Here is a 27,986-nt window from a genome sequence, read left to right on the forward strand (position 1 = left end):
TATTTTAAAACAAACGAGTATCGCAGTCTCTCATAAACATTTTCTACTGTACTGTATTGAACACATGTGAATTATTATTGATGAAATTGAACAAGACCTCTTGGAGATCTTTATCTTACAATTTACCATTTAATCTTTTGAGCTTTATTTATAGGTTTATGAGGAATCCAACAAGGGGGCAGTGTTTTTAACTTTATTTTTACCAGGATGTTTTTGTTATTGCACCACTTACACCACCCTGGCAATATTTTTCTTAGAACTTCTTGAAATATTTTCCCTAAAGATATATTCGCTTTCAATTTTGGTTCAAATCTCAACTAGATTAAAAGTTATTGAGGGTGATAGCTTGGTAATATCAAATTCAGAAAAGGTTTAACGGTGGATATGCATATTATACAGTCGCCTGCTCCGCAGCCGAACGATGATGATGCATATATACGTGTCCTTAGCATAAAGTTAGAGCAGCTAATGGTACTTGATGGTACTTGATGCTTCTCTGTTTGATGTTTAGTAATTAAGGGAAGGATCAATGGTAAGTGGAGCAATTCAGGGAGAAAGAGTGATGCTCAACACTACCTTCGGGTAGACAGCTTTTAAAAGAGAAGCCTTTGGTTCACTTCATACTGCGGTCTCAGACTTACTTATAACGGTAGTTATTTTACCTAATTTAAGGGTCTGGTGAAAAGATATTACTTTTTTACAGTATCTTATATATAGTAACGTATGTTTTTATGAAATCGATTTGTTATGTTATAAACATTATACTGTTGCTTTTCTCAAGGATTAAATAAAGACTTCGTTTGACTGTGTTTTTGTTGAGTATGTAGATCACCCAGGTTAATGCTCTGTTGTAGCCCATTTTTTATAAGAAAACTGCTGGGAATCTACTTATCATATCGAGTTAAGGACAGCGTGACAGTTTTATATCGATTATTTATCCCTTCATTACTTTTAGTCTGTACAATGCCTATTTTATTGAGTCAGAGTCATGGTGCTGCTTAGTATTGACGTCACACAGGGAAGTAGAAAATTTGTGTATCTAGATTTTCTTGTTCATTATGTTTTTTGAATTTTGAATTTATTACAGCTAACTGTATTCATATGATGAAATTTCATATGAAATTAATCCTTGTATTTGTAACATTTTAACATTATTTCAGTCTAAAATTAGTCCTTAGACCTACACTTAAGGTTTCAAAGGTCTAAAAGTATAAACTGTTTAGTAATTATGTTGTTTATGTTGTTGAGGTTAATTTGTTTTGATTGAGTTAATGATCGGCTGCTAAGCTACCAAGCTAAAGGGGGTATCCTTAACCTCCATTTTATTTTATGTTTTTATTAATCAATTACATTTTTGAATATCATATGATTTTGTTTGGGCATGCTAGTAAGTTGACATCAAATAGAAAGACATTCTCTTATCATTTTCCAATGATTTGTTTTTAGAGGAGAGGGGAATACACTCATGGGATATTTTGTACTTTTTGTTTTTATCTCCCTCTTTTTCTGTGATTCAGAACCAATTTTACAGGACTATGAACTGTTTGATTAAATTTATGATGGTCGGCATCAAGCCTGCTTTTCCTATGTTTGTTTTCTTCCTAATTTCTCTTCACAGTAAACTTGGCGAGAACAGCTGAGAGAGACCCCAAGTTGAAAAAACTAGGTATTATTTACCGGTAATTTTCGGACAAATATGAACTCGAATACCAAACATTCTTTTCTTAGAGGATAGCTAAAAATGCCTTTCTATTCAATGATTATATGGAGAGAAGTAGACTTGTGAAATGGCAGAGAAAAATTTGCCGATTAAGCACGTCAGTTAGAGAATTACCTTACACCAGTCACACTAATTATGAAGCATGTGGTTAATTAATGGGGTCATTAGCTAAATTAGTTATGATTGCTACTTGAATCTATTCATATTATTATGTTGTATGGGACGAGAATATTGAGATGAATATGCTATTCTACTCTTTATTTTATGAATTTCTCTTTTTAAGGATAAAGATGTGTGAAACTCCTAATATTTTTGATTTTTTTATATTTGATCTACTGTTTTTCAGCTAATGTTGTTGTATCTTCTTTTAGGAAAAGCATTAAATACTAATACTCTACTCAGACAGAAACTTGGCTTAACCTGGTTGATTTATACTATACTATATTGAAAGTCAAAATGGTTTTTTGAAGTTTCACAATTACACGTGGTACTGCAATGAAAAGGTTTTGGAAGTCAAACATATTCAAAACAGCTTTTTTGCCTGATTTACCAACAACACTTTCTCAGAGAGTATACCGCCCCAACTAACCACCCTTCTCCGCCCAAGCAGTTTGGACTTTGTTGAATGATGGCTTTTGCAAATCAATTATACCTTCTTCTCTGGAAAAATTACACCCTGAAAAAACGAAAACCTGTAAGTAGGAAATTATCACTTATCAAATACACGTTCGTTTTTTTATAAGAACATCTAAAATATTTGAAGCCTTGAGATGTTCTTAATTTTTTGGGTTTCAAGTCTGAAAGTGTTTCTTAAAATGTTCTTATTTTCACAATTTTGTGACCATTTTTACCCATTTTCCTGAGAAAACTTAAAATGTTCTTAACTTGTTCTTAACATTTTCGCCATCGAAGCCTTATGTTCTTATATAGTTTTTTCTTATAAAAACACTTGCTGGATTGGCTTTTAATTGAAGTTACACGCTGGCGAAAGCCAAGTTCTAAGTATTATGTTTAAAAGTTTTTTTGATAGATTACTTACTGTACTTACCCTTTATGAAACCTTTTCGCAGAACTTATTTGCGGTAGATACCACATACGCAAACATTTACTCATGTAAAGAATTCAACAACATGTTTTTTTATTTTTCTTCTTCATCCATAGTTTATCTTTGTTGCTGAGTTGACGGTACCCTTGATCCTATTTCTTATCTTGGTGACCATTCGGGAGCACCGACCGCCTGACATCATGCCGGACTGTAAGCTGTGTTTGTTTTCACTGATCTATCTAACGTGTACAAAGGTTTCTCTGTGATTTGAACTTTAATTTTTTTCAGTTAATTCATCAGTCTTCATGTCTTCAAAAAAAATGAGTTTTAGCTTTGGCTTTGAACGTGACCAATGGCTTAGCATTTACAGTTAATTCATCAGTCTTCATTCGTTTATAAAGTTACCCTGTTTACGATTGTTTCCAGACCCCGAGAGGCTGCCTAATTTCTTTCTAGCTCGTATAAAACAGGCTGTGATTTTTCAAATTTTGCTGTAGTACGTCCAATAAACATGAGATAATATAAAGTGCGTCATTCTTCTTCGGAACCATAAAGACTCTTGAAAGCCTGATAGATATACCCAAAATAGTGAAAAAATCTTTGATAACAAACGGAGTCGTTTAATTTAAATTATTTTTGTAATTCAGCCAAATGGCCACCCATGGCTATGCCATCAGCTGGTATTGTCCCGTTGTTGCAATCGTTTTGTCCAAACACTTTTAACATTTATAAGAAGAATGGATACCTGGCTTTCCCAAATTCAAGGTTGGTAATATTTAATTTAAATGCAAGGTATATGAAAATTTCTCCGGGGTCTAAGTTTTTGTGTATTTTTGTTTTGTGTTCAATCTCATTTACTCATTTACTTTCCTTCACAAGATTTGCACCCTTTAAAAAGGACGTTATAGCCGAATAATGGGCGGTACTGTTTGTACTATTTTCTGTATAATCTTTTTAGTATCGAAAAGATTTTGAAAGATTTTGCTGAAGTTACAAATACGCCTGTTTTTAACGCAGTGACGGACATGCGTAAATTGGAATCGGACTACAACGAATTTTATAACGATCCTGCTTTCTCAAATATTCGAAGGATAAGAGGTATTTAAGACAAAAGGTGTTTGAATTTTTAATTGAGAAACTTGGACTTTTTCGACCTCATTCACAAAATTTGCGCCCCTACGATCTACGAAGTTTATAATCTCGAAGCCGAATAGTCTTTTTAATGGAGCGATGGATAAGTATTCTAAGACGTCTGCGCCATAAACCAGGTATTCCTTGTACCACATTCTCTACTCTACTCCTAATGTTCCGGTTGATTCATAATAGCCGGGCCGGCTGGCCGAGAAGCCCGTGAAAACAATCGAAAGAGTGTCTAAAAGTCCTACAGGATTAAGATAAGATATCGACTTTCTATCCCATCATTTTCTCGCTACATATTTCGTTAATTCGAACTAAAAAGAATATTTTCAATATTCAATCAATCTATTTTTTCAGATACCAAGTTTTCTGATTTATTGAAAAAAGATTCAGATTTTGTTGAGTACCTCGAAAGAAATCTTTCCATGACTTCACAAATGGCTGATGCATTTATGAACGCAACCTTCAATGGCTCTGAGGTAAGAATTAAGTCTAGTCTTTTGAATATTATTTCGACCGTTAGATGGAAGTACAGAGGACTCGTAAATTGAATCTCTCTAGAATCGCTCTAGACCTCTATAACTCGAACTTATTTGTGTACCCTGGAAAAGAGCAGGCTGGTATGCTTTCAAATCTTCCGAATTGACAAGATCTTCGTAAATCTAAGACCTTTCTCTAGATTTGTATCCTTTGTTTAGATTTCATCAATATTACTGGAGAGGAACGACGGCTTTGTACAACAATATCTTCAACAAATCGTATCTCAAAAAGCTCCAACTTTTTCCAATCTCAGACGTCTTCAACAAAGCACTATTTTACAGACCATGTTCGACCCGACTTCGTTGCTTTTCGGACCGGCATGGCTCGGCTTCTTGGCGTCAGTTTCAAGGGTCCCTGGGCTTTCACCCAACGAGATACCCAGACTTAATTTGCTAGAAGGAGCTTTCAAAGATGTTTTTCTAAACCAATCAGAAATCAGATTTATGTCATGTGACCAAGAGGTCTTTAATCGGCTGATCATTCTACCAAACGCACAAAACTCGGAAACTCAAAAGGTAAAATCATTAGTACTGACGATGTCCAATGTCTTACAGCTGGTGTCACTCACCTATGCAAGATACAAGAAACACGTTAATGTTCCGTTTCGCTCCGGTATAATTTTCGTTACGGATCGAGTGTGTTCATATTGGTTTCGGAACGTTTCGGAGCAAGAAAACGGAGCAGTTCCGTTCCGATGAAAAAATTGGAGTGAAACCGTTTCTATCTGTTTTGTTTTGTAACGTCTTCTTTTTGGACGTTTCGAATTTTGACGTTCACACTTGTTTCGGAACCGTTTCGTTTCGGAACGGAACGGAACCGTAACATCTGAACATGGTCTTAGTTTATTTTGCCGTTACGATTAATCAGCAAAAAAAAGGTTGATGGGAAGTTTAAGTAACATTTATATTTTGTCTTGTATTTCCTTTCAGGACCAACTACAAGAATTTCTTTGTAATTTGACGAATGCTCAAGATGCAAGTTTAGCTCGGGAACTTCAACGAGCCATCAATTGGACTGCCGTTCTTACACAGGTAATGTGTTTACTTTTACCTTAGTTTCGAACACGTCAAAGTCATAGAAATATACGCCTACTAAATAACTTTTTTGAAATTTGTTCGATTTTCTTCTTTCTAGTTTCACACAGACGGTCCTTCTATGGAGATGTACGAAAAGAAAGCAAAAGTTATCCGAGACGATGTGAGTTTCATGTATTTTTGCATAAAGTTTTACACAAGAATTATTTATTCCCCAAACAACGTACTGGTTGGTCTAAAGTAAAATATGACACCCGATTTCTAAGTAGACTAGTTTTTTTTACGTTAAAGTACTTTTACCAATACATGCTTCTTTTATAAGGACCAGTAAATTTCGGCTGAGGCTGGGTTGTTTTATTTTTTTGAAATTTTCAGGCTTAAATGTTCTTATTGTAATATGACTAAAGGGTGCAAATTTGATTTGTTTGAGCCTTCAGTGTTCTTAAATCTTCAGCCTCGTTTTCTCATTAAAAATTATTCACATTCTTGATATGTGTAAGTCATTTTTCTAGCGGAAACAACCTAAAAAATCCGGGATTTGATCTCTCTCTGTTACTAAAAATAGAAACACGGAGGTCAAAATCCGGCTTTTTTCGAGTGCTTCCGTTAAAAAAATGACGTCATCTTGACTTACGCATATCAAGAATTGCGAACTGTCTATAAAAGCTTGAGGGTAGTAAACTTTTACCGCTTTTCATCATCTACCCTTACTATTTGTAGCTGTTGAAGTTGAGTAATTTGGAAGATGCATTTGGTAAACTGGTGACCCTTGCCAAGGATTTGAACCTGAATCTGACGGAGATATCTCACTCCTCGAACACCTCCCGCCCATCACAACTCACCCAAAACGCCAACGAAATTTGGAAAACACTTTCTCCAGTGATATGTGGTACACAATACACTGGTTGGGAACACAAGAAGAAGGAAAGAAGCAATGACGATATCGTACCAGGTTAGTTTCAAACTGCGCTGCGCATCACACTGAGACAATTTTATGTCATAAGCGATGCGAACCAAACTCGAAGAACAAAATAATTTCTTTTATCCAATTTTTTCATCACCAAAATTGAATAAATAGCAAATGATCATGTTCCCTTTAACAAATCAAATGAGAGGGATGCTTGTAGTTTAATTTTAGTTTCAAAACTCTAATGGCGTTATTTCACACAAGCTGGAGGTTTTCCGTTCCAACTACTTCTTCCACGAACCATCATAGATAGCCTGAAAAAGATCGAGTCAAAATATCAGTTCAAAATTAGTGCATCATATTTATAAAATTTCATAACTGAATGTAAGTGAAAAAAAAAAATTAAACGAAAAACTACATTAAATCCACATTCAGTAGTGATACCACTTTTCTAAAAAGCCCGGGATCAATAATGGTGGATAAGTCTCGGTTGTATCTGATTATCAACAAAACATTCGAGGTGTAAATAACTAAATTGATGTGACTTGTTTACTTTAGGTTTATTGGATGGCCGTGGGGAATCTCGCTACGCCCTTGAATTTATGATGTATATGTTAACACATGACCCTATGGTGTTGTATGCTCCGAATGGAACAGAGGCTGACCAGGTTGTTAGAAAGGTAAAAACATATCATCACTCTGCAATACCTCTTGTTTAGGCAGCTGTTACTTTCTGCCTTGCATTGGTTCGATATAAGAGCAACACTGACGATCGAAAAAATGGCAATCGCCAATATCAGAATTTTACCTGAAAAATATTGAAAGAAATCATCGTATTGAAGTTGACTTAAGGGAAGGGGTACTTCATGGTGTATTTTATTTGGGTACACAGTCTAACTGGATTCGAGGCTGAATTTCCCTGCACAAATATCGCCTTTGCTTCTAAAATTAATTCTCGTTTTGTTTTTCGTATCTGCTTTGCTTATTAACTAGCCTGTAAAATAATTATAGTATGAGCGAAGGCTACGGGAACATCCACAGTTGATTAGGAGACTTTTCAATACCCATCTTTTTTAGAAAAGTTGTCTATTAAAAATAGATATTTACAACGATTTAATCATTAACATTATCTTTTAGTCTGGTCATTTTTTGAAAGTCATGGAGGACACAAAAGAACTCGCAAAGAAATGGCTTGAATTGTCTACAAAATTGGATGTGTTTCTCACTAAAAATCAAACTCAAATTTGGTTGAAACGTTTGTTGAAATCCATCAACGATTTTCCCTTCATGTTTGATCCGCATCTGAGTGACGTCACAGAAGGCAGTCCATTATACGAAACACTCCCTAAAAATCTACAAGAACTTATTCATCAATACAATGGCTCAATTTTTAAAGAAATAGCGCGTCTTCAGCAACAAAGGAAAGCTGGCGTAACAGACACTTTCAATAACGTGACAAAAGATGACGTCATCGATTACCTGAGACGAACAAACGCGACTGAATGGCTCCAGGTTGAAACAGTACGAGAACATTTGAAGAAAGGCATTGAAATGATGATCGCTAAGCCGAACAACAAATCAACAGAAATCACGCATAAAGATATCCAACTTTTAACTGAACTTGATAAAATTGATTATATGGCTGAAGGTTGGCAGGCAGTCTTGAAGCCGATGAAATTAGATTTATTTTACGGTTTCCCCAACGAGACAATGTTAAATCGTTATATTCAAAATCGTACGAGAAACAGTAAAGGACAACAACCGTTGCTATCCGCAATCCTTTTTGATAACGTTCAGAAAAACGGAAAACTTCCAAAGCACTTACATTACCGTATTCGAATGGACTCAAGAATCATGTTTTCAACAGCTAGTGTTCGCAGTAGATACTGGGTTCCAGGGCCCTTAGCCGGGAATGCAAAATATTATTATTTTGGGTTCGCGTGGATGCAAGATTCGTTAGAACGAGCAATGATTGAATTGATGACAGGACGAAATGTTTCACAACCGGGACTTTATATCCAAGAAATTCCCTATCCATGTTACTTATCCGACAAGTAAGTTGTTGAGCATTTCTATGATTCTACTGTTCAAGTTTTTATGAATGCTTTTTTGACATGAAAGGAAAGGAGCGTTTTAGGAGGAGAGATGTGCTCTAAGACGTCAGAAAAATACAACTATAAACCCTTAACGGCGTGGTCAGCTTTCGAGGAGGCTGGTAATAAAAATGATGTACGTCTAGAAAAGATTTTCTTCGTAAATTCATCAACTGTCCCCTCAAAATTCTACCATGCCGCTAAGGGCTGATAGGTGTTTTGACACAATATCCAAGCTCAAGCCTCCGTCAATTCCATATTTTTAATCTGAAACGGCTCGCCGTGAACTACATTTAAAAATATCGAAAAACTGTTTTTATAGTCACAGATTTTCTGGGTAGCTAAGTTAAATATCTACTTAAATATCTCCTTGATGTTCTTTATAATAAAGTTATGTACGAATCAAACCAAAACATGGGGATTCTCAAATTTAAAGTGATCTGATTTTTTAACTGTTTTTTTTTTAGCTTCATGTTTGTCATTCAATATATCATGCCATTGTGTGTGGTCATTTCCTTCATTTATTCGGTGGCCATTTTGGTTCAAAGTATCGTCTATGAGAAAGAACAACGTTTGAAAGAAGTAATGAAAATGATGGGTTTAAGTAATACAGTTCATTGGGCTGCTTGGTTTATTACCAGTATCGTTGGAATGTTGACCATTGTTATTTTACTGACCATTGTCCTCAAGGTGAGTTGGTGTAATTTCTGGCTGGCTCCTGTTATTTCACAAATAGCCTCTTGTCCTTACCCCGTTAATCAAGCTCAGAGAGGACAAAAGAATTTTGAAGTAGATGGTAGCAATCTCGTACCCACTGACCTTTATATACCCTGGACCAATTTCTCAATTCCAACCAAGCAAAATCTTTGATCGGAGTTTTTTGGAAAGTGGTACCCTAATGGCGGCACTACTCGATAGCGTTGTAAAAAGAGCACTAGGTCTACTTTTCCTCAAATTCTTTTGATGATGTAGCGACGTTAGACGTTAATTTTTAACATTGCAATGGCTTCTTTTTGGGTACCAACTCCAAAAAAACTCCAATCAAAGATGGCGGATATTGCTTGGTCCAGGGATATATAAAGGTCAGTGCTGGTACCCAGAGCCATTTATTTCACTGATAGACGTTGGTGCCTTCCATGAGTGCTATCAGAATCATAAAAAACCAACAAAATTTTTGAGAGGGTAGAAATATTATTTTTTTGACTACCGTAGTCAATTCTTCGAGGTTTTTTGTTTCTTCACCAGGGATAAGATACTCGTTTCAGCGGAGAATAAATTTCTTAGACTGGTTTTTCACAAGCTGTTCCTAGCATGCCCCCCAGTGGTATGCGTGAATGCGTGAATGGGCATTTTCGGTTGCGTGAATGAGTGAAAATTGGAAAAAAAATGCGTGAATGCGTGAATTGAAAAAATTTGCGTGAACGTAAAAGTTCACTTTTTGATTGTGTGAATGCGTGAATCTTGGCTATTTTGTGCGTGAATACGTGAATTCTCCTTTTTTTCCACCGATCATGTGCAGTTTTCCCGATTTTCCAATGTTTCCCCGATTTTTCCCAAAAATTTCCGATTTCCTGAAGAATCAGGTTATTGCGTGAAACTCGAGGAAAATTTGCGTGAATGCGTGAATTTCAAAAAAAAATTGCGTGATTGCGTGAATTGAGGGTCCGCTGGGGGCCTCTAGCATCCTAGTTTTTCATATAAACATTTTCAGGCAGTCAGACTTTCGTTTCTGAAGCAATACGTAATTCATGAACTCGGGCTAATCTAAGTTTTTGTTACATTTCAGACTGGTCATATTTTACCGAACAGCAATAGTTACATCATCTTCGTCTTCTTAACACTGGCTGCCATAGCAACCATAATGTTCTGCTTTTTAATCAGCATTTTCTTCTCAAAAGCAAAGTTAGCGGCAGCATGCGGAGGAATCATTTATTTTGTGACCTACATGCCTTACATCTTTATCTCAATACAAGAAGGAGGCAGCAACCATATTGATGTTAGCTCAAACTTCAAGACAGTGGCTAGCCTGTTTTCGACGACGGCTTTTGGATTAGGGGCTAGATATTTTGCTTTGTTTGAACAGAATGGCGTGGGATTGCAATGGAGTAACCTCTCGATGAGTCCGGTAAGATTTGTTACATCCTGTATTACTTTATCTAAAAAGCTGAGGTCAGCGAAAGTCCTGGAGAAAATTTAAGTAAGAATTTAACGAGAATTTACTTTGGTGAAAATTAGGGGTTATTTTTGGAAAATAATAAAACACTGTAACATACGATTACGATGCATTGGGACGTTGCTATGATAGTGATTTGTGGCCAGAGTATATTTTCCTTGTTTCCAACGTGTAAAAACGGAAATTTATGTTACTTCCTTTCAGGAAAATCAGGATAGTTAAACAAACAATATCTTCAATTATTTTCATGATGCACCTTATCTTCTATAAAATACTGAAGTAAGAGAGCGACCTTCTAAACACGAGGCCGTTATAAATGAGAAATAAGTCGCAAAAGTCACGTGATAAACTACCAATCAAATAACAAATAAAATTAGGTACATCGAAGCGAGCGCTTACGGCGCGTGCCAAAAATAAAGAAAAATTAGAAAATTATTTATCAGAAAAAATAACTGTAAAAAGTGAGGTAATGTTCTCAACGACTTAATTCGAAGATTAGCATTTTACCCTGCCCTTAGGCAGGAGCGTTTGAAATGTGCACAAGGAATGAAGAAAATAATCAAAGGGTTTTAAATTTGAAAAACAATTTTATTCTTGCTTTTACTTAGATCGAAGGCGACGATTTCAACATGGGAAAAGTGTTCACAATGTTATTAGCTGATACTTTTATTTACGCTATTCTCGTTTGGTACATCGAGTCCATTCACCCAGGGACGTATGGGATACCGAGACCATGGTATTTCCCTTTTCAATTGTCTTATTGGTTTGGTCCGCAGGCTAGTTTAGACTGTGAAATGGATTGTTTTAAGAAATCGTATAAAATGGCGGGAAATTCGGAACAAAACACAGCAGCCTTGCTGGCGGTTGAAACTGAACCAACGCATTTGAAGTTGGGCGTAGCCATCGAGAATCTACTCAAGGTATGTTTTAATTTCTCGGTAGGACTTGTCCAGAAAGGCCGCCCAAAAAATCTCGGTAGTTTGCTTCAAATTTACCTTACGATTCTTTCAAAGACGGGTGAATTTCAACCAGTTGAAATGTTAAATTAAAGAATTTCAATATCAAGGTTCTGGACGGCCTTTTTTGAGTATTAAAAAGCTATGAAGCTTCTGAAGATAAATATTCTTAAAAGTTTTTGCTTTTCGGAATATTAAGTTAGAAAAATATATTTTCTTCAAATGTTGGAAATCATCTTATTTAGTAAGATATTTAGCATCTCTTTTTCTAAATCAGTCAAAATTGTCGAAACTTATAACAAAATATAAAGCCGATAGCTGAACATGGCCTATAAAAAGGAAATAATCGGATATAATAAGTACTAAAACTAAACTCCATATAAAATTCGTAACCATTGACAAATCATATCAAAGAAAAGCGATACTTAAAATATAAACTCTGTGGATTATCGGCGAAATAGGGATTATTATTGTTATTAACGGAAATCAGCTTAATGGAGCAAATGATATGTTGACTGTAAGTGCCATGTTCATTGAGCGCAAAAAAAATCATTATTTCAATTATTTTTTCACTTTCTTTGCGCAAATTGTGGATGTTCCCTGTCCGTGTAAGTCGGTCAGTGTGCCGTGAAGTAGAAATTGGTATAAATTAAATCAGTTGAGAAAGTTCAATATCATTAGTACAATCTGTTTGACTTTGGTTCATACGTGGAAATCGTTTCAAGAAGGATGTCGGGAAAGATTGGATATAAAACTCTGGTTGTTCCTTGATACGTCTCAACGATCCCAACACTTGCTCTACATAATTAGATTTACAACCAAAAACTACCACACTTTTGTTTTGATATGTCTCGATAGCTTCTTCATCCAGTAAATTGATCTCTGGTATCCAGAAATGTGGACATGACTTGTTCTCAAACGCTGTAATGATGTTATCAAGTAACAAGTGGAAACATGTTAAGATGTTTTCATCCTCTCTCGATATCCATTGATTCGGATTTGTGTTTTCCAGCGTGTAGAAAAGAATCGATTTCAGCAGATAGCTTGGTACCTTGGCAAACATCAGGTCATTCTGTCGAATGGATTTGATGGCTAGATAACACATTCGAGCTACAGGTGGTACCAAGTTTGAAAGTTCCACCTCGTTCTTTGAAAATGAAAGTCTCCATTCATATTCGTCACCGTTTTCTGGAGATTTGGGCACTAGATGACATCCATGATTCATAATTCTCTCAACGTCACCATTTCCCGGCCATTTTTTATGTCGGTGTTCCCAATTCGAAATCTGGCTTGGCCAATCAGTGCAATGTATTGAAAATGTGATGTCATAGTAAAAATGGTACGAATGTAGATATCTGAAGAATATTGCAATCGCTGGACCGTTGTTTTTGACTGTTATGCTGGTACAACCGCTATCATAATTATCTAACTTCATTTCCGATGAAAAGAAAGAGATATACACAGAGAGATCGCGTAGCCTTGTTGTGATCTCAAAAGTGTCGTTTGGAATGTTAAAAACAATGTTTTCTATAGTCTTTTTAACCGCTGTTGCAGAAAGCTTTTCATCATTCTCAAAAAGATAAACGAAACCTTGACGTTCATTTGGGTCATCGCTTACAACTCGATAATTGGCACCTGTCGTCTGCTCAAAACTGGCTGATTTATTTTTTGGGCTCAACATAAAATCAAAGTCTGATATGTTTCCATGACGAAATCTACGATAACCGGGGTAATACGGTAAACTGAATTTCTCAGCAACACTACCAGCCAGTACCAATTCGATATTATCCGAGAAAACCCGATTGCAAGCCTTTTCTAATGGTTCATAAAATTTTGTTTTTGCATGTTGCTCAACTTTCTGATGGTCCACTGTATCTACAACACAACTGTAGAGTTGATTTATGATATCTGGTAAAGTTTTTCGGCGTATACAAGGCGTTATAATTCGTGTGACGTATTGAATTTTACGATTTCGAAAAATACGACTACATGAATTATAACCTATTATACAAATACAGGCCATTAAAGGTATGCAAGCAGCTAAATTAGCTAATAATATAAATATTAGCCCTCCCCATCCAAGTTCCCAGTTCGTTGTGTTGTTTGTCGAATTCGAAATGATGAAGGATGTGTTTGAAATGCTTGTTTTATTATGGGCGTTACTTTCACTTTCAATAGAATCGTCATTTAAAAAAATCGGAAGATATCCGATGTTTATACCAAGCAGTATCAAGCCAATGAACCAACCCCAACAACAGTTAATGCGACTTCTTTCTTTTCTAACAGTGATGATTGCTTCATCATCCCCAACTCTTTGATTATTATTTTCTGAGGTGTTACCTTCTTCCATTGTGTGTTCCATGTTGTTGGTATATTGTTGTTGTGATATTGTTGTTGTTCCGATAAAGCCTTCGTGAACCCATACGTCCAACTCTATAAAATCTATGAAATAGAAAGTAGTCGATATTATACGAAAAAGATTTGTTGTCATTTGACACAACAACAACATGAAGTAATTTGTCTCTGAATTGTAATTTGATGATGGTATAGAAGTTTTTAGATAAACATATTACACTAAAGATGAGATGCAGGTTTCTACAGTTCACCAAAGTTATTGATGTTTTTTGATTTTGTTGCTTATCTATAAATGTAGTTTTTCTTGAAAATTTTGTCATAAAAAATCATTAAAGACTTCAAAAAAAACATAATGTTAGAATTCTAGTATATACACATACACTTTTTTTTGATAAGAACATCCACAATTTTTGAAGCCTTCAAATGTTCTTAACTTGACTTTTAAGCCTAAAAATGTTCTTAACATGTTCTTAAAATGTTCTTAACTTGTTCTTAACAATTTGACCCTCGAAGCTCTGCTGTTCTTATATAGTTAGTTCTTTTAAACATTTATTTTGACGTTGTCAGTGAAATTCTAGGAAATCAATATGCTAAGAATTAAATAACTCGTAGCATATTATTTCTTTGAGCAGAAAATTTTTTACCAATCAAAGTCTTTAAAACCCTGTCATAGAGCCAAATTTGTGGATTTTTATGTCCTTTCAAAGGGCTTTAGACTTAAGATTTCTTATGTTAAGCCAAATTTAGTTTGTTGTTTGATTGGTATGAAAACAATACGACTCAGTATTTCCTAGGATTGACTAGGATTAAAAAGCTTTCAATCTAGTGGGTAACCGGTATTTATAAGTTCAAGGAATGTCAAGGAAGGTGAAAACAGATTCCCCTTCGCGCGCTATGGTTCTGCTAAAGAACGATAAATCCAGGAAAATGTTTAAAGATTGTAGGCGGCTGTTACTGAATACATAACCATAGTTTCAGATTCCAGGTAGTCACTTTTATCTTGTCTCTCCTTCAGATCTACAAGAAAGGCTCACAGCCGGCCGTCGACCATCTCTCCTTAAACTTATACGAGAATCAAATCACTTCATTTCTCGGTCACAACGGAGCCGGTAAAACGACGACCATGTCCCTTCTGACCGGCCTTTTCCCGTCGACGTCCGGGACGGCTTATATTTATGGTAAAGATATACATACAGATATGGATTCTGTTCGCAAAAGCCTCGGGTTGTGTCCTCAACATAATGTACTCTACGGAAAGTAAGTAAACTTTATAACTTATCTGTGGTTATGGTGTTTAACAAGATCGATTTATTGGTAGCAAAAAAGTTTCCTAAGCTGTCGTTGTTTCTAAAAATTGTTGCATTTCAATTTCAAAGTAAATTAGGTAGCTGAGGTTGTGCTACTGTTAAAACACTGTTTTTTGTTTTTTGTACTAATGTGACTTTTTTTATTTAGGTTAACAGTTGAAGAAACACTTTGGTTTTATGCAAGGTTGAAAGGGATGTCAGAGAAACAAGTCGAATTCGAAATTGCAAGGTACCTCAAATAGGTTAACCCAAATTTCCATCAAGGAGCTATAGTAGCTTTTGGCATTATGTTATTTTCATTTTTAATAGTTTCCAATCATAAATCGTAAATTTGTAGCATAAACTTGAACAAGGCAAAAGGTCAAATTACGTTTTACAAGGTTTTGGTTTATTATATTGAAAAGCGAACCGTTATCTTTGGATACTGACTTTAATTAAAAACCTATCATAATTAAACTTGATTATTTTTATTGATGTTTTATTGATGATTTATTTATTCGCAGGATGTTAGAAGACATCGAGCTCCCTGAAAAGAGTAACAGTTTCGTGGATACATTATCAGGCGGTATGAAGCGGAAGCTTTCGGTCGCCATCGCCTTTGTGGGTGGCTCGCGAACCGTTATTCTTGATGAACCAACTGCAGGTGTCGATCCGTACGCGCGACGTGCTATTTGGGAGCTGCTCGAAAAATACAAAGATGGTAGGTCCACGAGTTTTTCTTTGCACGTCATTTCATCAATGAGTTTCTCGCATTAACAATTACCTTCTTACGCGCAAGTTTAACAAAACTTACTTTGTCAGTTTAGCGTAAGTTATAAACTTGATTTTTATGTTCTCAGGTCGAACGATTTTACTTTCAACTCATTTCATGGACGAAGCAGATATCCTTGGAGATCGAATTGCCATCATTTCACATGGAAAATTAAGATGTGTTGGTTCTTCACTTTTCTTGAAAACCAAATTTGGTGATGGATATCATTTAACGCTCGTCAAAGAGCCTGGTATGTAGTCCTGTCTCTTCCTACGTTTTAGCCTGATCTCGCACGATTTTGTTCTGTTTTGTATCATGGGAATTAACTTTTCTTAAATTTGGTAACAATTCGTCTTACTCATTATCATTTTAATTTTTTAGAATCAAGAGTAGCAGCCAACAGCATCACAAAATTCATCAAAGCTTATGCTTCAAACACTCAAATGATTTGTGAAACCAGATATGAAGTCTCTTATATCCTCCCCGATAAAGGCAAAGGAAAGAAAGATGTTTTGAAAGACTTGTTTGCTAGTCTAGAAGAAAGAAAAGAGGAGCTTGGTATCAAGAGCTTTGGACTACAAGACACGACGCTTGAAGAGGTAATTAGGACAGAAGCTTTAGATTTCGATTCCAATTTCTATAATAAATACAATCTTTGATCTCGCTTTATATAAAATTATCGAAAACCCTGCATTTTTTATACTTTTGTGTGCTTAATTCGTCTTCAAGTTTACCCTAAGACCCAACTCACTTGTATACTCCTTCCGTAAAGCTTATTTTACCACACCGCGTACTTTAAGTCATAACTCCTGACCACTTGACTTCAGAAGGATATGAACTGAATGTTTTCAGAAAGAGTTAAACCAATAAATTTCCAACTAAAAAATCCTTGTGCAACTTTCAAGCGTTTATACCCTTTGAAGTTTTGGCAATTGGTTTTTTTAAGAAAAAGGGTGAAGAATTTCACATTTTTTGACAAATATTATGAAAGGTTTTAACCTGAACCTCTCATTAGATTATTTTTTTCCATTTCAGGTCTTTTTGAAAGTCACAGAAGCTACAATGGCTGGCGAAGAAGGTACTAAGAGATATTTCTGTAACACTCTATCTACACTTTAACCTTTTTTAAACAAGATTAGAATAAATTAATGGTTGACAATCTATTTTGTGTTCCGATCAAAATTTTAAACCAACCACTTAAATTTCTAACTTATAGGTATCCATTTTTTCTAAGCTAAATGCCATAAACTATTGTTATCCTTATACCAGGCAACGAGCTGACAACGAATGTGAACATTGAAACCATCCCTCCAACAAGTCCTTCAACAATCTCTACAACTTCAAGTGAAATCCCTATGTCCATACGATCTCCTTCAATCAGAACGGTTTCTACACGTGATCCGCCGAGTAGGATGGTTTCCACTGATGAGGAAGAACGGTCCTCCCCTTTGTTTGAATCTCCGACGGCCCGCTTGATCCAAACAACACCTGTGAAGAAACCATCCCATAGGAGAGCGTTTTCGACTGATCTCGACTTGTAAGTATTCCCTATGTTTTTGCTCAGAATTTCATGCTCTTTTAGATGGTACCAATTATTTTCGTTTATTTTGACTTTTGAAAATCTGCTATTTCTCTACCCCTTTTTTCCCTTGCAGTTTTGCCTATGGCGTCACTATTTTTGTCATAAAAAGTTTTCCTGGGCCTAATCCGCATCTTCCCTCTCTAAAATATCTTGTAATATACTATTCTTTCGAATAGACTAAAAATGGCTAGGTCGTAGAAAATATGTCACGGGACCTAAGGCTTGGTCCCCTACTATATTAACAAAGTTCCCGAGAAACTTCATAGGAAAAGGAAGATTGATATATACCTTAGACAAAAGAGATGTTTATTTCTTTGATTTAAGATAAAGATATCTATGTTTCTTTTGAAATTTCTGCAAATCTCTTGATTTTTTGAGCTACAGTCCTGTTAAAGTTTCTCACTATACATGATCTCCCACATTTCATGATCTCCCACATTTCAGGAAACCGAAAGCTGCTTGTGCTCACCGCCGGACACCGTCAGGAACTTATTGCGGACATCGGCGTACTTTATCCAGTGATTTGACATTCGCGTTAACCCGGGGTGACATCAATTCTCCGGAGCACGTCAAAAAGGTGTCTAGTCATAAACGTATTCCTTCGGGAACATCGAAAATTCAAACGATCGGTAGTGAATCGTGGTCGTATCACGTCGGTACCTCATCTAAAATCAATCGTAATATCGAACGGTGGCAACAATTTTACGCTCTCATTTTAAAACGTTTTCATCACACAAAACGGAATATCAAATCTCTTTTAACGCATATTTTCCTTCCTGGAATTTTCATCTCCATTGCAATGACAGTTGCTTTATCTCAACCGAAAGCCAACACTTACCCAAAGCTGGTTCTCTCTCCAACAATGTTCCATCCACCTCCTTACCATATCCCTTTCAGCAACAGTAATCCTTCAAGTAACATCTCACGTAAAATGGAGGAAAGTTTATATCTACCTTCGGGAATAAGTGCAGATTGTGTTTTTAAGAATCCGAACTCTACTCTGAGAGAAGATTTTACGTATCGTTATTTACGAGAGAATTTGAAAGAACTGTTTGACCCATTTTGTTATCAACAAGTCGGTCGTAAGTTTAATATGGAGCTTCCAGAACCAATTTCAAAATCGGAACAAAATTTCAATATTTCATTGACTTGTAATTGTACAAAGAATTATCAATACAAATGTGACGAAGGAATTGAAGGAAACCCTGAAACTTTTAATACTGTCACGAGGGACACATTACACAATATTGAAAATCGTGATTTTTGGACTTATTTGCTGCAGACCAATATGAAGTATAGGCGGAAAAGGTTTGTGAATATTAAACTTTGCGTTTTCAAATTATCTTAAAGTAAGGGGGTGAATTGTAACTTTTATCAACTTTTGTCAACTGTATCTTTTTACTTGTCAAAGAAGTGGAGACCGGCCTTAAGACACTTCAATGAATGTTTCTTTTTTTTTCAGATACGGAGCATTGACATTTGGTGACGAACAAGATGTCGTCCCTGAAAGTGTCACTCAATCAAAATTTTCTGACATCCAAAAACTCTACGCCAAAGAAACTGCAAGGGTAATATTTGATCGCACTCTGGTTGTTTCTTCCTGTAATTGCACGATGCGTTATTTTTTCTTATTTGGCGCGCCCTCAAAGAGAGCAATTAATCGTTAATTGCATCCTGTAGAGAGCAATTAATCGTTAATCACACTCTTCGATGCAGCGCCAATGTTTACAAAATTGATTTTAATGTTTTTGTTCTTACATTTTTTTTACATGAACTTTTTAATTGCATTCGAAATTCATTTCGTGAGAAAGAAAGTCTATAAACAACAATAAAAGAAAGACACAGAGAGAAGAGAAAAATATAAAACGTCAGTGTAATTTCTTTAATTTACTTTCCTAACTGGGAAAAAGCAGTGAAATCCATTGTGCGATTAGCTCGTAAACACATAATAACTCGTACAATTCGAAAATTGCACTCGTCCTTTCGGACTCGGAAAATTAATAACAAAAAAATCACTCATGCAGTTATACTCGAATTGCACTCGTTATCATGTGATTACATATACTAATTTAGCTAAATTAATTTCTCCCCGTTAAAATTTAACTTTGCCAACGAACTGATTCAATTGTGTCTTGAATAGATAACGTAATATCTTTTTCCAGATACAGTATATTAGAACTTTTATCTGGAAGTAATTTCTATCTATTTTTACAAAGCAACTCTTCAAATACTTTCAATTTTCCATTGTGTATTTCCTCAGGTCTGGTTTAGTAACAAAGGCTACCATGCGATGCCAGCCTTCATCAACGCCATGGATAACGCCCTCTTAAGGGCGATGGTACCGCCCGAGAAAGGAAATCCTGCAGCCTATGGTATGTGACCATGTTCTGAAACGATAACTTAACGATTCTTAGGATTGCTGAAGATTATTCCATATATTTTTTTATCTATCTCATACCAAATGATTCTTGAAAAATGAGATCCATTTGTTGTTAAATCATAGGTATCACTGGATCGAGCCATCCACTGAATCTGACAAAGAATGTCTTGAACATGGATTCAATGTAAGTAGTTTTTTAATCATTTTAAAATCAGATCAATCAAAGCTATATATGGGCTTTTTTCTTTCCACACTCATATACTATTAAAGGACCAAATCATATAAAAGATTTTGTGACCTGAAAAGTTTTTACCATGTCAAAAGGATTAAAATTTGTTAACACTTTTTATCTTTCAGACGTCAAGGCACCGACGCAGTGATCGCTATTTTCGTGATCATCGCAATGTCTTTTGTACCAGCAAGTTTTGTGGTTTTTCTGGTCATGGAGAGAACCACCAAAGCTAAACATATCCAGTTTGTCAGTGGATTAAGTCCTGTGCTGTATTGGCTTTCTAACTATATTTGGGATTTTGTAAGTTTGTCTGATATACTTATTTTTTGATATGATCGAACTCTTCCTAAGGCACGTCATATCAGTTCCAATAAATTTTTAATCCAGCTTTAAAGTCAATCAGTTACCAAGTAACTTGAAGTTGATGTTGATTGTTTTCTTCCCGCCACGCTGAAGCTAGGGTTGGATGGAAACAAACGACCTGTCAAGACAACAAAAGATTGCGGCATGCGGTTGTGTTGAAACAGGGTGCTGCATCGGAAAATTATCCACAATATGCTTTTCTTCATTTTTCTCTTTTTTTCAGTTGAATTTCATGATTCCAGCCATGGCTTGTATGTTTATCTTTCACGCGTTCGCCGTGCCCGCTTATTCGTCCGCCACGAATTTCCCTGCCGTATGTGCTCTGTTCATATGTTACGGGTAAGTCCTCAGCCTTTTTGGATATAACAACAAAATTATACCCTAGAAGATTGCTTCTATCAAAATAAAATTTTTCAATTCAAAAACTTTTCCACCCTACACTAATTAGCGTAAATTCTTTCATACCTAAATTCAAATTCAAATTCTCTTTCTTTTTCGTTCCAGTTGGTCGATCACACCAATGATGTACCCAGCGTCGTTCTTATTTCGTGAAGCCAGTACCGCGTTTGTTGTCTTAATTCTTTTGAATCTGTTCCTTGGAATCACTTGCACTGTCACCGTGTCCATTCTACAACTCTTCCCTTCTGATCCTGTAAGTATCTTCTCGTTCGTTCGTTTGTTCGTTCGTTCGTTCGTTCGTTCGTTCGTTCGTTCGTTCGTTCGTTCGTTCGTTCGTTCGTTCGTTCGTTCGTTCGTTCGTTCGTTTCGTTCGTTCGTTCGTTCGTTCGTTCGTTCGTTCGTTCGTTCGTTCGTTCGTTCGTTCGTTCGTTTTTTATTTGAAATCTCTTTTCTAGGTTCATTGCCATTATTCATTATTTCAGAAAGAACTCAATTCAATACTAATCTTTTTTTCATTTCCAGCAACTAAAACTGGCTTTTGAAATTGTGAAGCGCATCTCCCTTCTATTTCCAAACTATTGTCTTGGACGTGGATTAATGGATCTTGCGTATACTGAATTATTGAATCAAGTTTACTTGCAAACAGGTAAAGATCTACTTCGAATCTGATCTATTTTGACTGCCATTTGTCTGTTCAGAACTTTTCGGTTAACAGGAGTATTTTTATTTCATCAGTCCTCAAAGGCTTCAGGCATCTTTTTAGTTCTGAGGTCAATTTTCCCCAAATCAATTTTGCAAGTGAATTACTGTTAAACGTATATAACTCCCTGACCTTCCTGGAACCTTTTGGGAGATTCAAGTTAAACTATCTTTTCTTCAGGAAAATTCGACAAGATTCGATCACCGTTTGAATGGGAACTGGTAACTAGAAGTTTGGTTTACATGGTGACAGAAGGATTCATTTTTTTCATCATCACTCTACTCATTGAACATTTCTCGACTCGCAGTAAAAGGTTTGTTGAATATTTCTTTGTTAAAGTGAGAATGATGACATCTTCTGAAGTTATGAAACGTGATCTTCAGCCTCTTATTTGTTTCGAACAGGTACATTTTGGTTCATTATGAATTTTTCGGTGTTCACATTTTCATCAGGGTGGGGCTTTTTTAATTAATAAATTTTAATTCTTGACTTTCCAGGACGGTGATCATAATGGACAGTGCATCACAAAATGAAGATATTGATGTTTCAAACGAACGTGAAAGAGTACTCAGTGGCGGTGCAGATGATGACGTCATGAGAATCGAAAACTTGACCAAGGTACGTTTGAGCAATGGAACTTTGAAATACCTTTCTATTTATAATTTGTAATAGACTAGAAAATTGAAAGTCATTTTTCTTTACTTACTTTTCTTTTTGTCAACAGATTTACAATTCACGAAAGACTGGGAAACATTTAGCCGTTGATCGCTTATGTGTCGGTATCACTCGTGGAGAGGTGAGGCTACATTTCCATTTTCTAACTATAAACATGCATAAAGTTTTGTTACTTATTCCGACTCATTTGTGTGTTTTGCTACAAACGAATATTTCTTCGTTACTTCATTTTAGTGTTTTGCATTACTGGGTTTTATTTTCCTATCTTCCAAATTACAAAAAGTAGATTTTCATTATAGAAAATAGAAACCAGATAGATTATCAAAGCAAAGAATTACAAAAAGTTTAGACGCTAAATATCTTCAAGTATTTTGTCACTTTCGAAACATTTTTGTGTTTTGCTTTATGCGTCTATTTCTTCATTACTTTGTTTTAATTTTTTGTCTCGCTCGATTCTTTCTTAATCTCAGTGCTTGGTCTAACTCGGGGTGTTCTTTCTTCGTTTTAGTGTTTTGCCCTACTCGGTTCTTTCTTCGTTGTAGTGTTTTGCCTTACTCGGTTCTTTCTTCTTTTTAGTGTTTTGGCTTACTCGGTTCTTTCCTCTTTTTAGTGTTTTGGCTTACTCGCTTCTCTCTTCTTTTTAGTGTTTTGGCTTACTCGGTGTGAATGGTGCAGGGAAGACGACAACTTTCAAAATGTTGACGGGCGATATCCGACCTACCGCTGGCGATGCTTACGTCGAAAATAAAAGGTGCTTGTTTTCTGTCGTTCATACAGGCTTCAACATGGAATAAACTTTGATATTGATCTACCGAAACCACTGACCTTTATATACCCCTGGACCAAGCTATATCCGCCATCTTTGATCGAAGTTTTTTGAAAGTTGGTACCCGTAAAGAAGCCATTGTAATGTTTGAAACTTTGCCTACCGACAAACGACGCTACATCACTAGTGTACAAGCGAAACTAGATCCAGCGTTCTCTCCGCGGGTACCAATTTCAAAAAAACTCCGATCATAATATTTTGCTTGACCGGCATTGAGTAGCTTGATCCAGGGATGTATAAAGGTCAGTGACCGAAACTAGTGTATTCATGATACATACCATTGCAATGTCCCAATAACTGATTGACTGTAAGTGACGTAACATCAGTCAGTATATACGTCACTTGCAACCAATCAGCTGTTGGGTCTGTGGAAGACATTGCAATGGTGCATATCATGAATTACCGATGTATAAGCGACGTAGAAATAAGGTTATGGGGCTGTACGTATTCCCTCTGTTTTACTTTGGTAATCAATACATAATCGGGGAGGCGTGCAGCCTTGTCGACCCGCCGAGTTGCTACCTTTGCATGATTTGTCTTATCCTTCAAACAAACTTTGAGATTCTAACATCTTTCCTCCCTTTTTAGTATTTCCCACAACCCGTTATCAGTTCACCAGAAGATTGGATATTGTCCGCAATTCGATGCTTTGTTTGATCATTTGACGGCCAAAGAACATCTTTATTTTTATGCTCGTTTAAAAGGAATCCCTGAACACGAAATTTCAAGGGTACGTCCACCATTCTAGAACTTAGACCTTCTAAAGTTTCAAGTTATGAAAATTGTTCTCTTATTTTATATAAGTTTATCACTTTTCCCGTTAATTTTGAAATTAATATTTATCTTGTTTCACTCATCTCAATTTATATACAGATTGCAAACTGGTTGATAAAAAAGATGGCGTTAACTCGATATGCCAACAAACCATCCAAAACGTACAGCGGTGGCAACAAAAGAAAACTTTCAGCTGCTATCGCTTTGCTGGGAAATCCATCTGTTATTTTCATGGTAAGAAATTCATCAATTTTTTTATTATGTCTGATATTCTTTTACTTTGTAAATGAGCTCCTCAACCTGAGTTCAGTTTTAAATCTGACTCATACATATATTTTAGTAATGTGACTTATTGATTGTTTTTTCTTAGGATGAACCAACGACAGGTATGGATCCTGGAGCTCGACGATTTTTATGGAATGTCATTCTCAGTATTGTCAAAGAGGGAACAAAATCTGTTGTTTTGACTTCACATAGGTAACAAAAATTGATTTTCAATTCCCCATAGAATCAGGTTTTCTCCCTGATACACGTTTTTTTTTTAGAAATTAGTTTTACCAAGCAGCTTCAATGTTTCTTAAGAAATCGGTCTTTTGAGCCTTAAATGTTTCTTACATGTTGGAGCTTTGCCTTGATTGGAAGGTTCTTAAAAAGAACCGAATTAAAAAATTTTATTTTCTTATTCTCAGCCTCAGAATGTTTCTTAGATGTTTCTTAGTTTTTAACCTTTTTAGCTTTAGGCATTCTGAGCCTCATGTTTCTTAAAAGTATGTTTCTTAAAAAAACAACGTGTAAGACTCTAGGACGGAATCCTAAAACAAGTTTTTGCTTATATTGAATCCACACTGTCTCAGCTTTGGTCAAGTTTTCCCTCTGTTTTTCTAATTCATTCATTCATTCATTCATTCATTCAATAGTATGGAAGAATGTGAAGCACTTTGTACGCGTCTTGCCATCATGGTGAATGGGAAATTCAAATGTTTAGGAAGCACACAACATTTAAAAGATCGTTTTGGTGATGGTTATATAGTGGTCATTAGAATCAAAGGATCTTTACCCAATATGGAACCCATCAAAAATTTCATGGAAGAAACTTTCGAAAATTGTATCATGAAGGTAATCAGACTATTTTATTTTCCGCTCGTGATATCTGTTGATTGTGATTGGCCATGGTTTCAGCATTTTCGTAACAAGTTTTCCGTTACCTTTTGTTTTCCTGACTTGAAGTTTTTACTTTTAGCCATAGAAAGGCACACTAACCACAGAGCCTTAGAAGAGACCATCCTAATATTGGGATATTGGGTTTAGTTTTCATTTTGCCACAAACCAGCGCAAACCTAGATAATGTAAACACACCGAAACACACAGATTATGGTTGAACTGTTTTCACGTTTTCTTTAAATTCTATTCACATCCTAAATGCTCATCCTTTGTGTTTTTTAGGAATGCCATCACAACGTCGTTCAATTTCAAATCCCATCCAGTAGTAATCGAAATTTATCGCAAATCTTCTCGACATTGGAAAATGGTAGCGAAAAGTACATTATAGAAGATTATTCTGTTAGTCAAACTTCATTAGATAATGTAAGTTATATTTGTTCTTTATACTTTTTGAATAAAGTTTTTTCATCTCACCCAATCTCAGATAATTTCTCTTCGTGACATACATATTTTTCTTATAAGCAAGTGTCTGCCCCTATATCAGGCTCGCATTATGCTTACCATTCTATTGTTCTCAAACAATAGAGCCATTGTTTAGGTACCCAAAACTGAGCCTACATATGCTTATAAACGTTATGCTTATAAAAGAAAAAACAAGGACTCCTTTTCTGTCTGAAAGGAAAAGTTGTGAAACTTTGAATGATGTATTACTTCATATACGTTTACCATCGCCGGTCCTGAATTCGCTCAAATCTCTCATCGGGTTAGTCTACGTTTTAAGACAAAGTTTACAACTGTTCGATTCCAATTTAACTATTTTTCCAATAGACGATATCGGTTTAACGTGAAAACTCAGATTTGACCCCCGAGAATTCCCCACAATGCTTTGCGCGGAAAAAAGTTCACTGTGAAATTTTTTCCGCACAAAGCGTTGTGGGGAATTCTCGGGGGTCAAATCTGAGTTTTTATGTGAAGCCGATATCGTCTATTTATAAGCATTTCACTGATGCAATATTGGGCTGGCGAAGTAGGTAAATTGAGCTCCTTAGTCAGCTCGTACACGACGTTGTAACGCTGTAACGCTCATCTAACGTTATATGGACGTTGTGAGCATTAGATGAACGTTAAAACAACGTTGTGTGCCAGCTGTGTAGTTAGTACCGCTCTAATGTTCAATTGTTACATATTACGTTACAAAATATTGTTTTTCTTAGGTTTTTGTAAACTTTGCTCGGAATCAACGAGAAACGAAATTAGAAAACGACCTCCCCTTCATGTCCTCCACCAAGAAGAAGGAAAAACGATTCAAAAAGTTACGGAGCCGATATCAAAAGACGAAGGGTGAAATTTCCAATAAAAAGAAAAAAGTCAAATCTCGGCTAACACAACTTTCAACATTCCCGCCAAATCGGGGAACATCGGGTGGTGAAAACGGGGAGTTACCAGGAGAAATCGGATTAAATGAAGACGAAGTCATGTTAGATGAGATTGACCCGTTCTCGATTGTAGATGGGGATAGCGTAAGTGTAGAATGAGACTTGTTACTTGCTTTATTTTATAGCACCCTGTTGTTGTCATTCAACTCCTGTTGGGAAAACTATTGGATGAATATGGACAAATTTTTTCAAATTAAGCAAAAATGTCATATTTTCAGTTTTGAATTATTCTCATCATCCTCATTTACGGATTCCATTGAGATGGGGATTGGTCAAGCAACTGAGAGCCTTCTTGGTGTTAGCCATTTAATTGAAGTGCCAATGTTCAGTACATCGGACATGGAAGGAGGGTAAAGTCCTCCTGTAATGCCCAGTTTGAGTTAGAAATCGTTTTTTTTGGTCCAACTCGTAGGAATTGGATAGTGCTTCATGGTCAAGCAAAAAAAATTCAAAAGTGAGTCTTTCCAGCGAGATTTTAAGCCAAAAAGTCAAATAATACAAAAATTGGTCAACGAGTGATCCAAGAACCTCCAAGTTTGGCCCTGTTTTACTTTATTCTGTCCTCTAGCGAATTGATTTGAAGTTTCACCACTAAGGACCTTCACGCACCTTCAGTCAGGTCCCTCTGCGGCCGAAGGCGCCCAAAGAAAGAGGAGAATCTAAGCTATCCAACGGACTATAAACGAGCTTCTAGCTCCTTCTAGATCTGGAGATATAATCCTTTAAAGTTTGAACTAGCTATTTTCTAAAAAAACTTAGAAACATGGGACTAGGGTTTTCTAGTGGGGACAAAATTGATTTTTCTCGCCGGGGACGATATTTTGACAAATGTTTCCAGTGGGAGGGGTCTGGATTGTACTGGTTAATATCCAGTACAAAATCACTTTTATAGCTATCTTATAATCTTATCAGTTTGCCGAGGACAGCCTTACCGGGCAAGTATGATTTTTTTTAATATTTCACCCTTCTTTCCATTTTTAGTTACGATTGACGATGGATGTTTGATTGGCTGAGCCTGATCTTCTGTTTCAATTCTTTTGTTTTGACATATATATTTTTTTTCTTTTTAAAACTAAAAATACTAAATATTATACATTTTTAACGATTAATAGATTTTTTTTATTTAATTTATTACTTTCACGAATATAATTTTGTTAAATTATTTTATGTTTTGTTTTACCAATTTAATATTGTGTTGCATTTGATTCATTTTATCTCATTTTTCGAGATTTTATTTCAACCAAAACGACTGCTTCTTCATTGACTACATTATCAGTAAAAAATACGTCAGTAAATAAAATCGCCGGAAAAAATTTCGACACTTAATGTCAACGAGTTTCTTACATATAAGATAATTTTTTCGGATCAATTACTCTCGGGTACCTAATAGCCGCCCCCCCGCTAATTAATTTTTTCCACCCAGGACATTGTTATTCCAAC

At 35.8% G+C, this 27,986-nt stretch overlaps 1 protein-coding gene across 2 annotated transcripts; it reads left to right on the plus strand.

Annotated features, from left to right (window-relative positions):
• Positions 1-2,089: 2,089 nt before the first annotated feature.
• LOC136807179 (ATP-binding cassette sub-family A member 2-like) lies at positions 2,090-27,788 on the plus strand. 2 transcript variants are annotated; one of them, XM_067063762.1, is made up of 40 exons: positions 2,090-2,414; positions 2,882-2,975; positions 3,413-3,530; positions 3,724-3,863; positions 4,260-4,381; positions 4,601-4,957; positions 5,372-5,473; positions 5,577-5,639; positions 6,197-6,428; positions 6,942-7,063; positions 7,521-8,437; positions 8,944-9,166; positions 10,263-10,601; positions 11,258-11,569; positions 14,976-15,217; positions 15,416-15,496; positions 15,771-15,967; positions 16,107-16,268; positions 16,400-16,617; positions 17,054-17,096; positions 17,285-17,555; positions 18,045-18,908; positions 19,063-19,168; positions 19,861-19,972; positions 20,104-20,164; positions 20,338-20,512; positions 20,799-20,914; positions 21,080-21,227; positions 21,497-21,620; positions 21,855-21,987; positions 22,172-22,292; positions 22,399-22,470; positions 22,994-23,100; positions 23,764-23,905; positions 24,049-24,183; positions 24,320-24,426; positions 24,867-25,065; positions 25,393-25,533; positions 26,325-26,630; positions 27,528-27,788. In XM_067063762.1, the coding sequence occupies exons 1-40, from the start codon at positions 2,346-2,348 to the stop codon at positions 27,549-27,551; spliced, it is 7,617 nt and encodes a 2,538-aa protein (XP_066919863.1). In that variant the 5' UTR covers positions 2,090-2,345; the 3' UTR covers positions 27,552-27,788. The 2 variants fall into 2 exon arrangements, with proteins under 2 accessions (XP_066919863.1, XP_066919864.1); XM_067063763.1 differs by having other exon boundaries at positions 17,288-17,555.
• The last annotated feature ends 198 nt before the right edge of the window (positions 27,789-27,986 follow it).

This window comes from Clytia hemisphaerica, unplaced genomic scaffold (assembly GCF_902728285.1).
Source record: "Clytia hemisphaerica strain Z4C2 unplaced genomic scaffold, Clytia hemisphaerica genome assembly, whole genome shotgun sequence".
Taxonomy (NCBI): domain Eukaryota; kingdom Metazoa; phylum Cnidaria; class Hydrozoa; order Leptothecata; family Clytiidae; genus Clytia; species Clytia hemisphaerica.

What these genes read in the sequence shown, in the direction of transcription:
- LOC136807179 (XM_067063762.1), top strand. Translation starts at nt 2,346, where the DNA reads ATGATGGCTTTTGCAAATCAATTATACCTTCTTCTCTGGAAAAATTAC. An exon ending in CCCTGAAAAAACGAAAACCT is followed by an intron (nt 2,415 to 2,881) that starts GTAAGTAGGAAA and finishes CTTCATCCATAG; the next exon opens with TTTATCTTTGTTGCTGAGTT. An exon ending in CGATTGTAGATGGGGATAGC is followed by an intron (nt 26,631 to 27,527) that starts GTAAGTGTAGAA and finishes TTCCATTTTTAG; the next exon opens with TTACGATTGACGATGGATGT.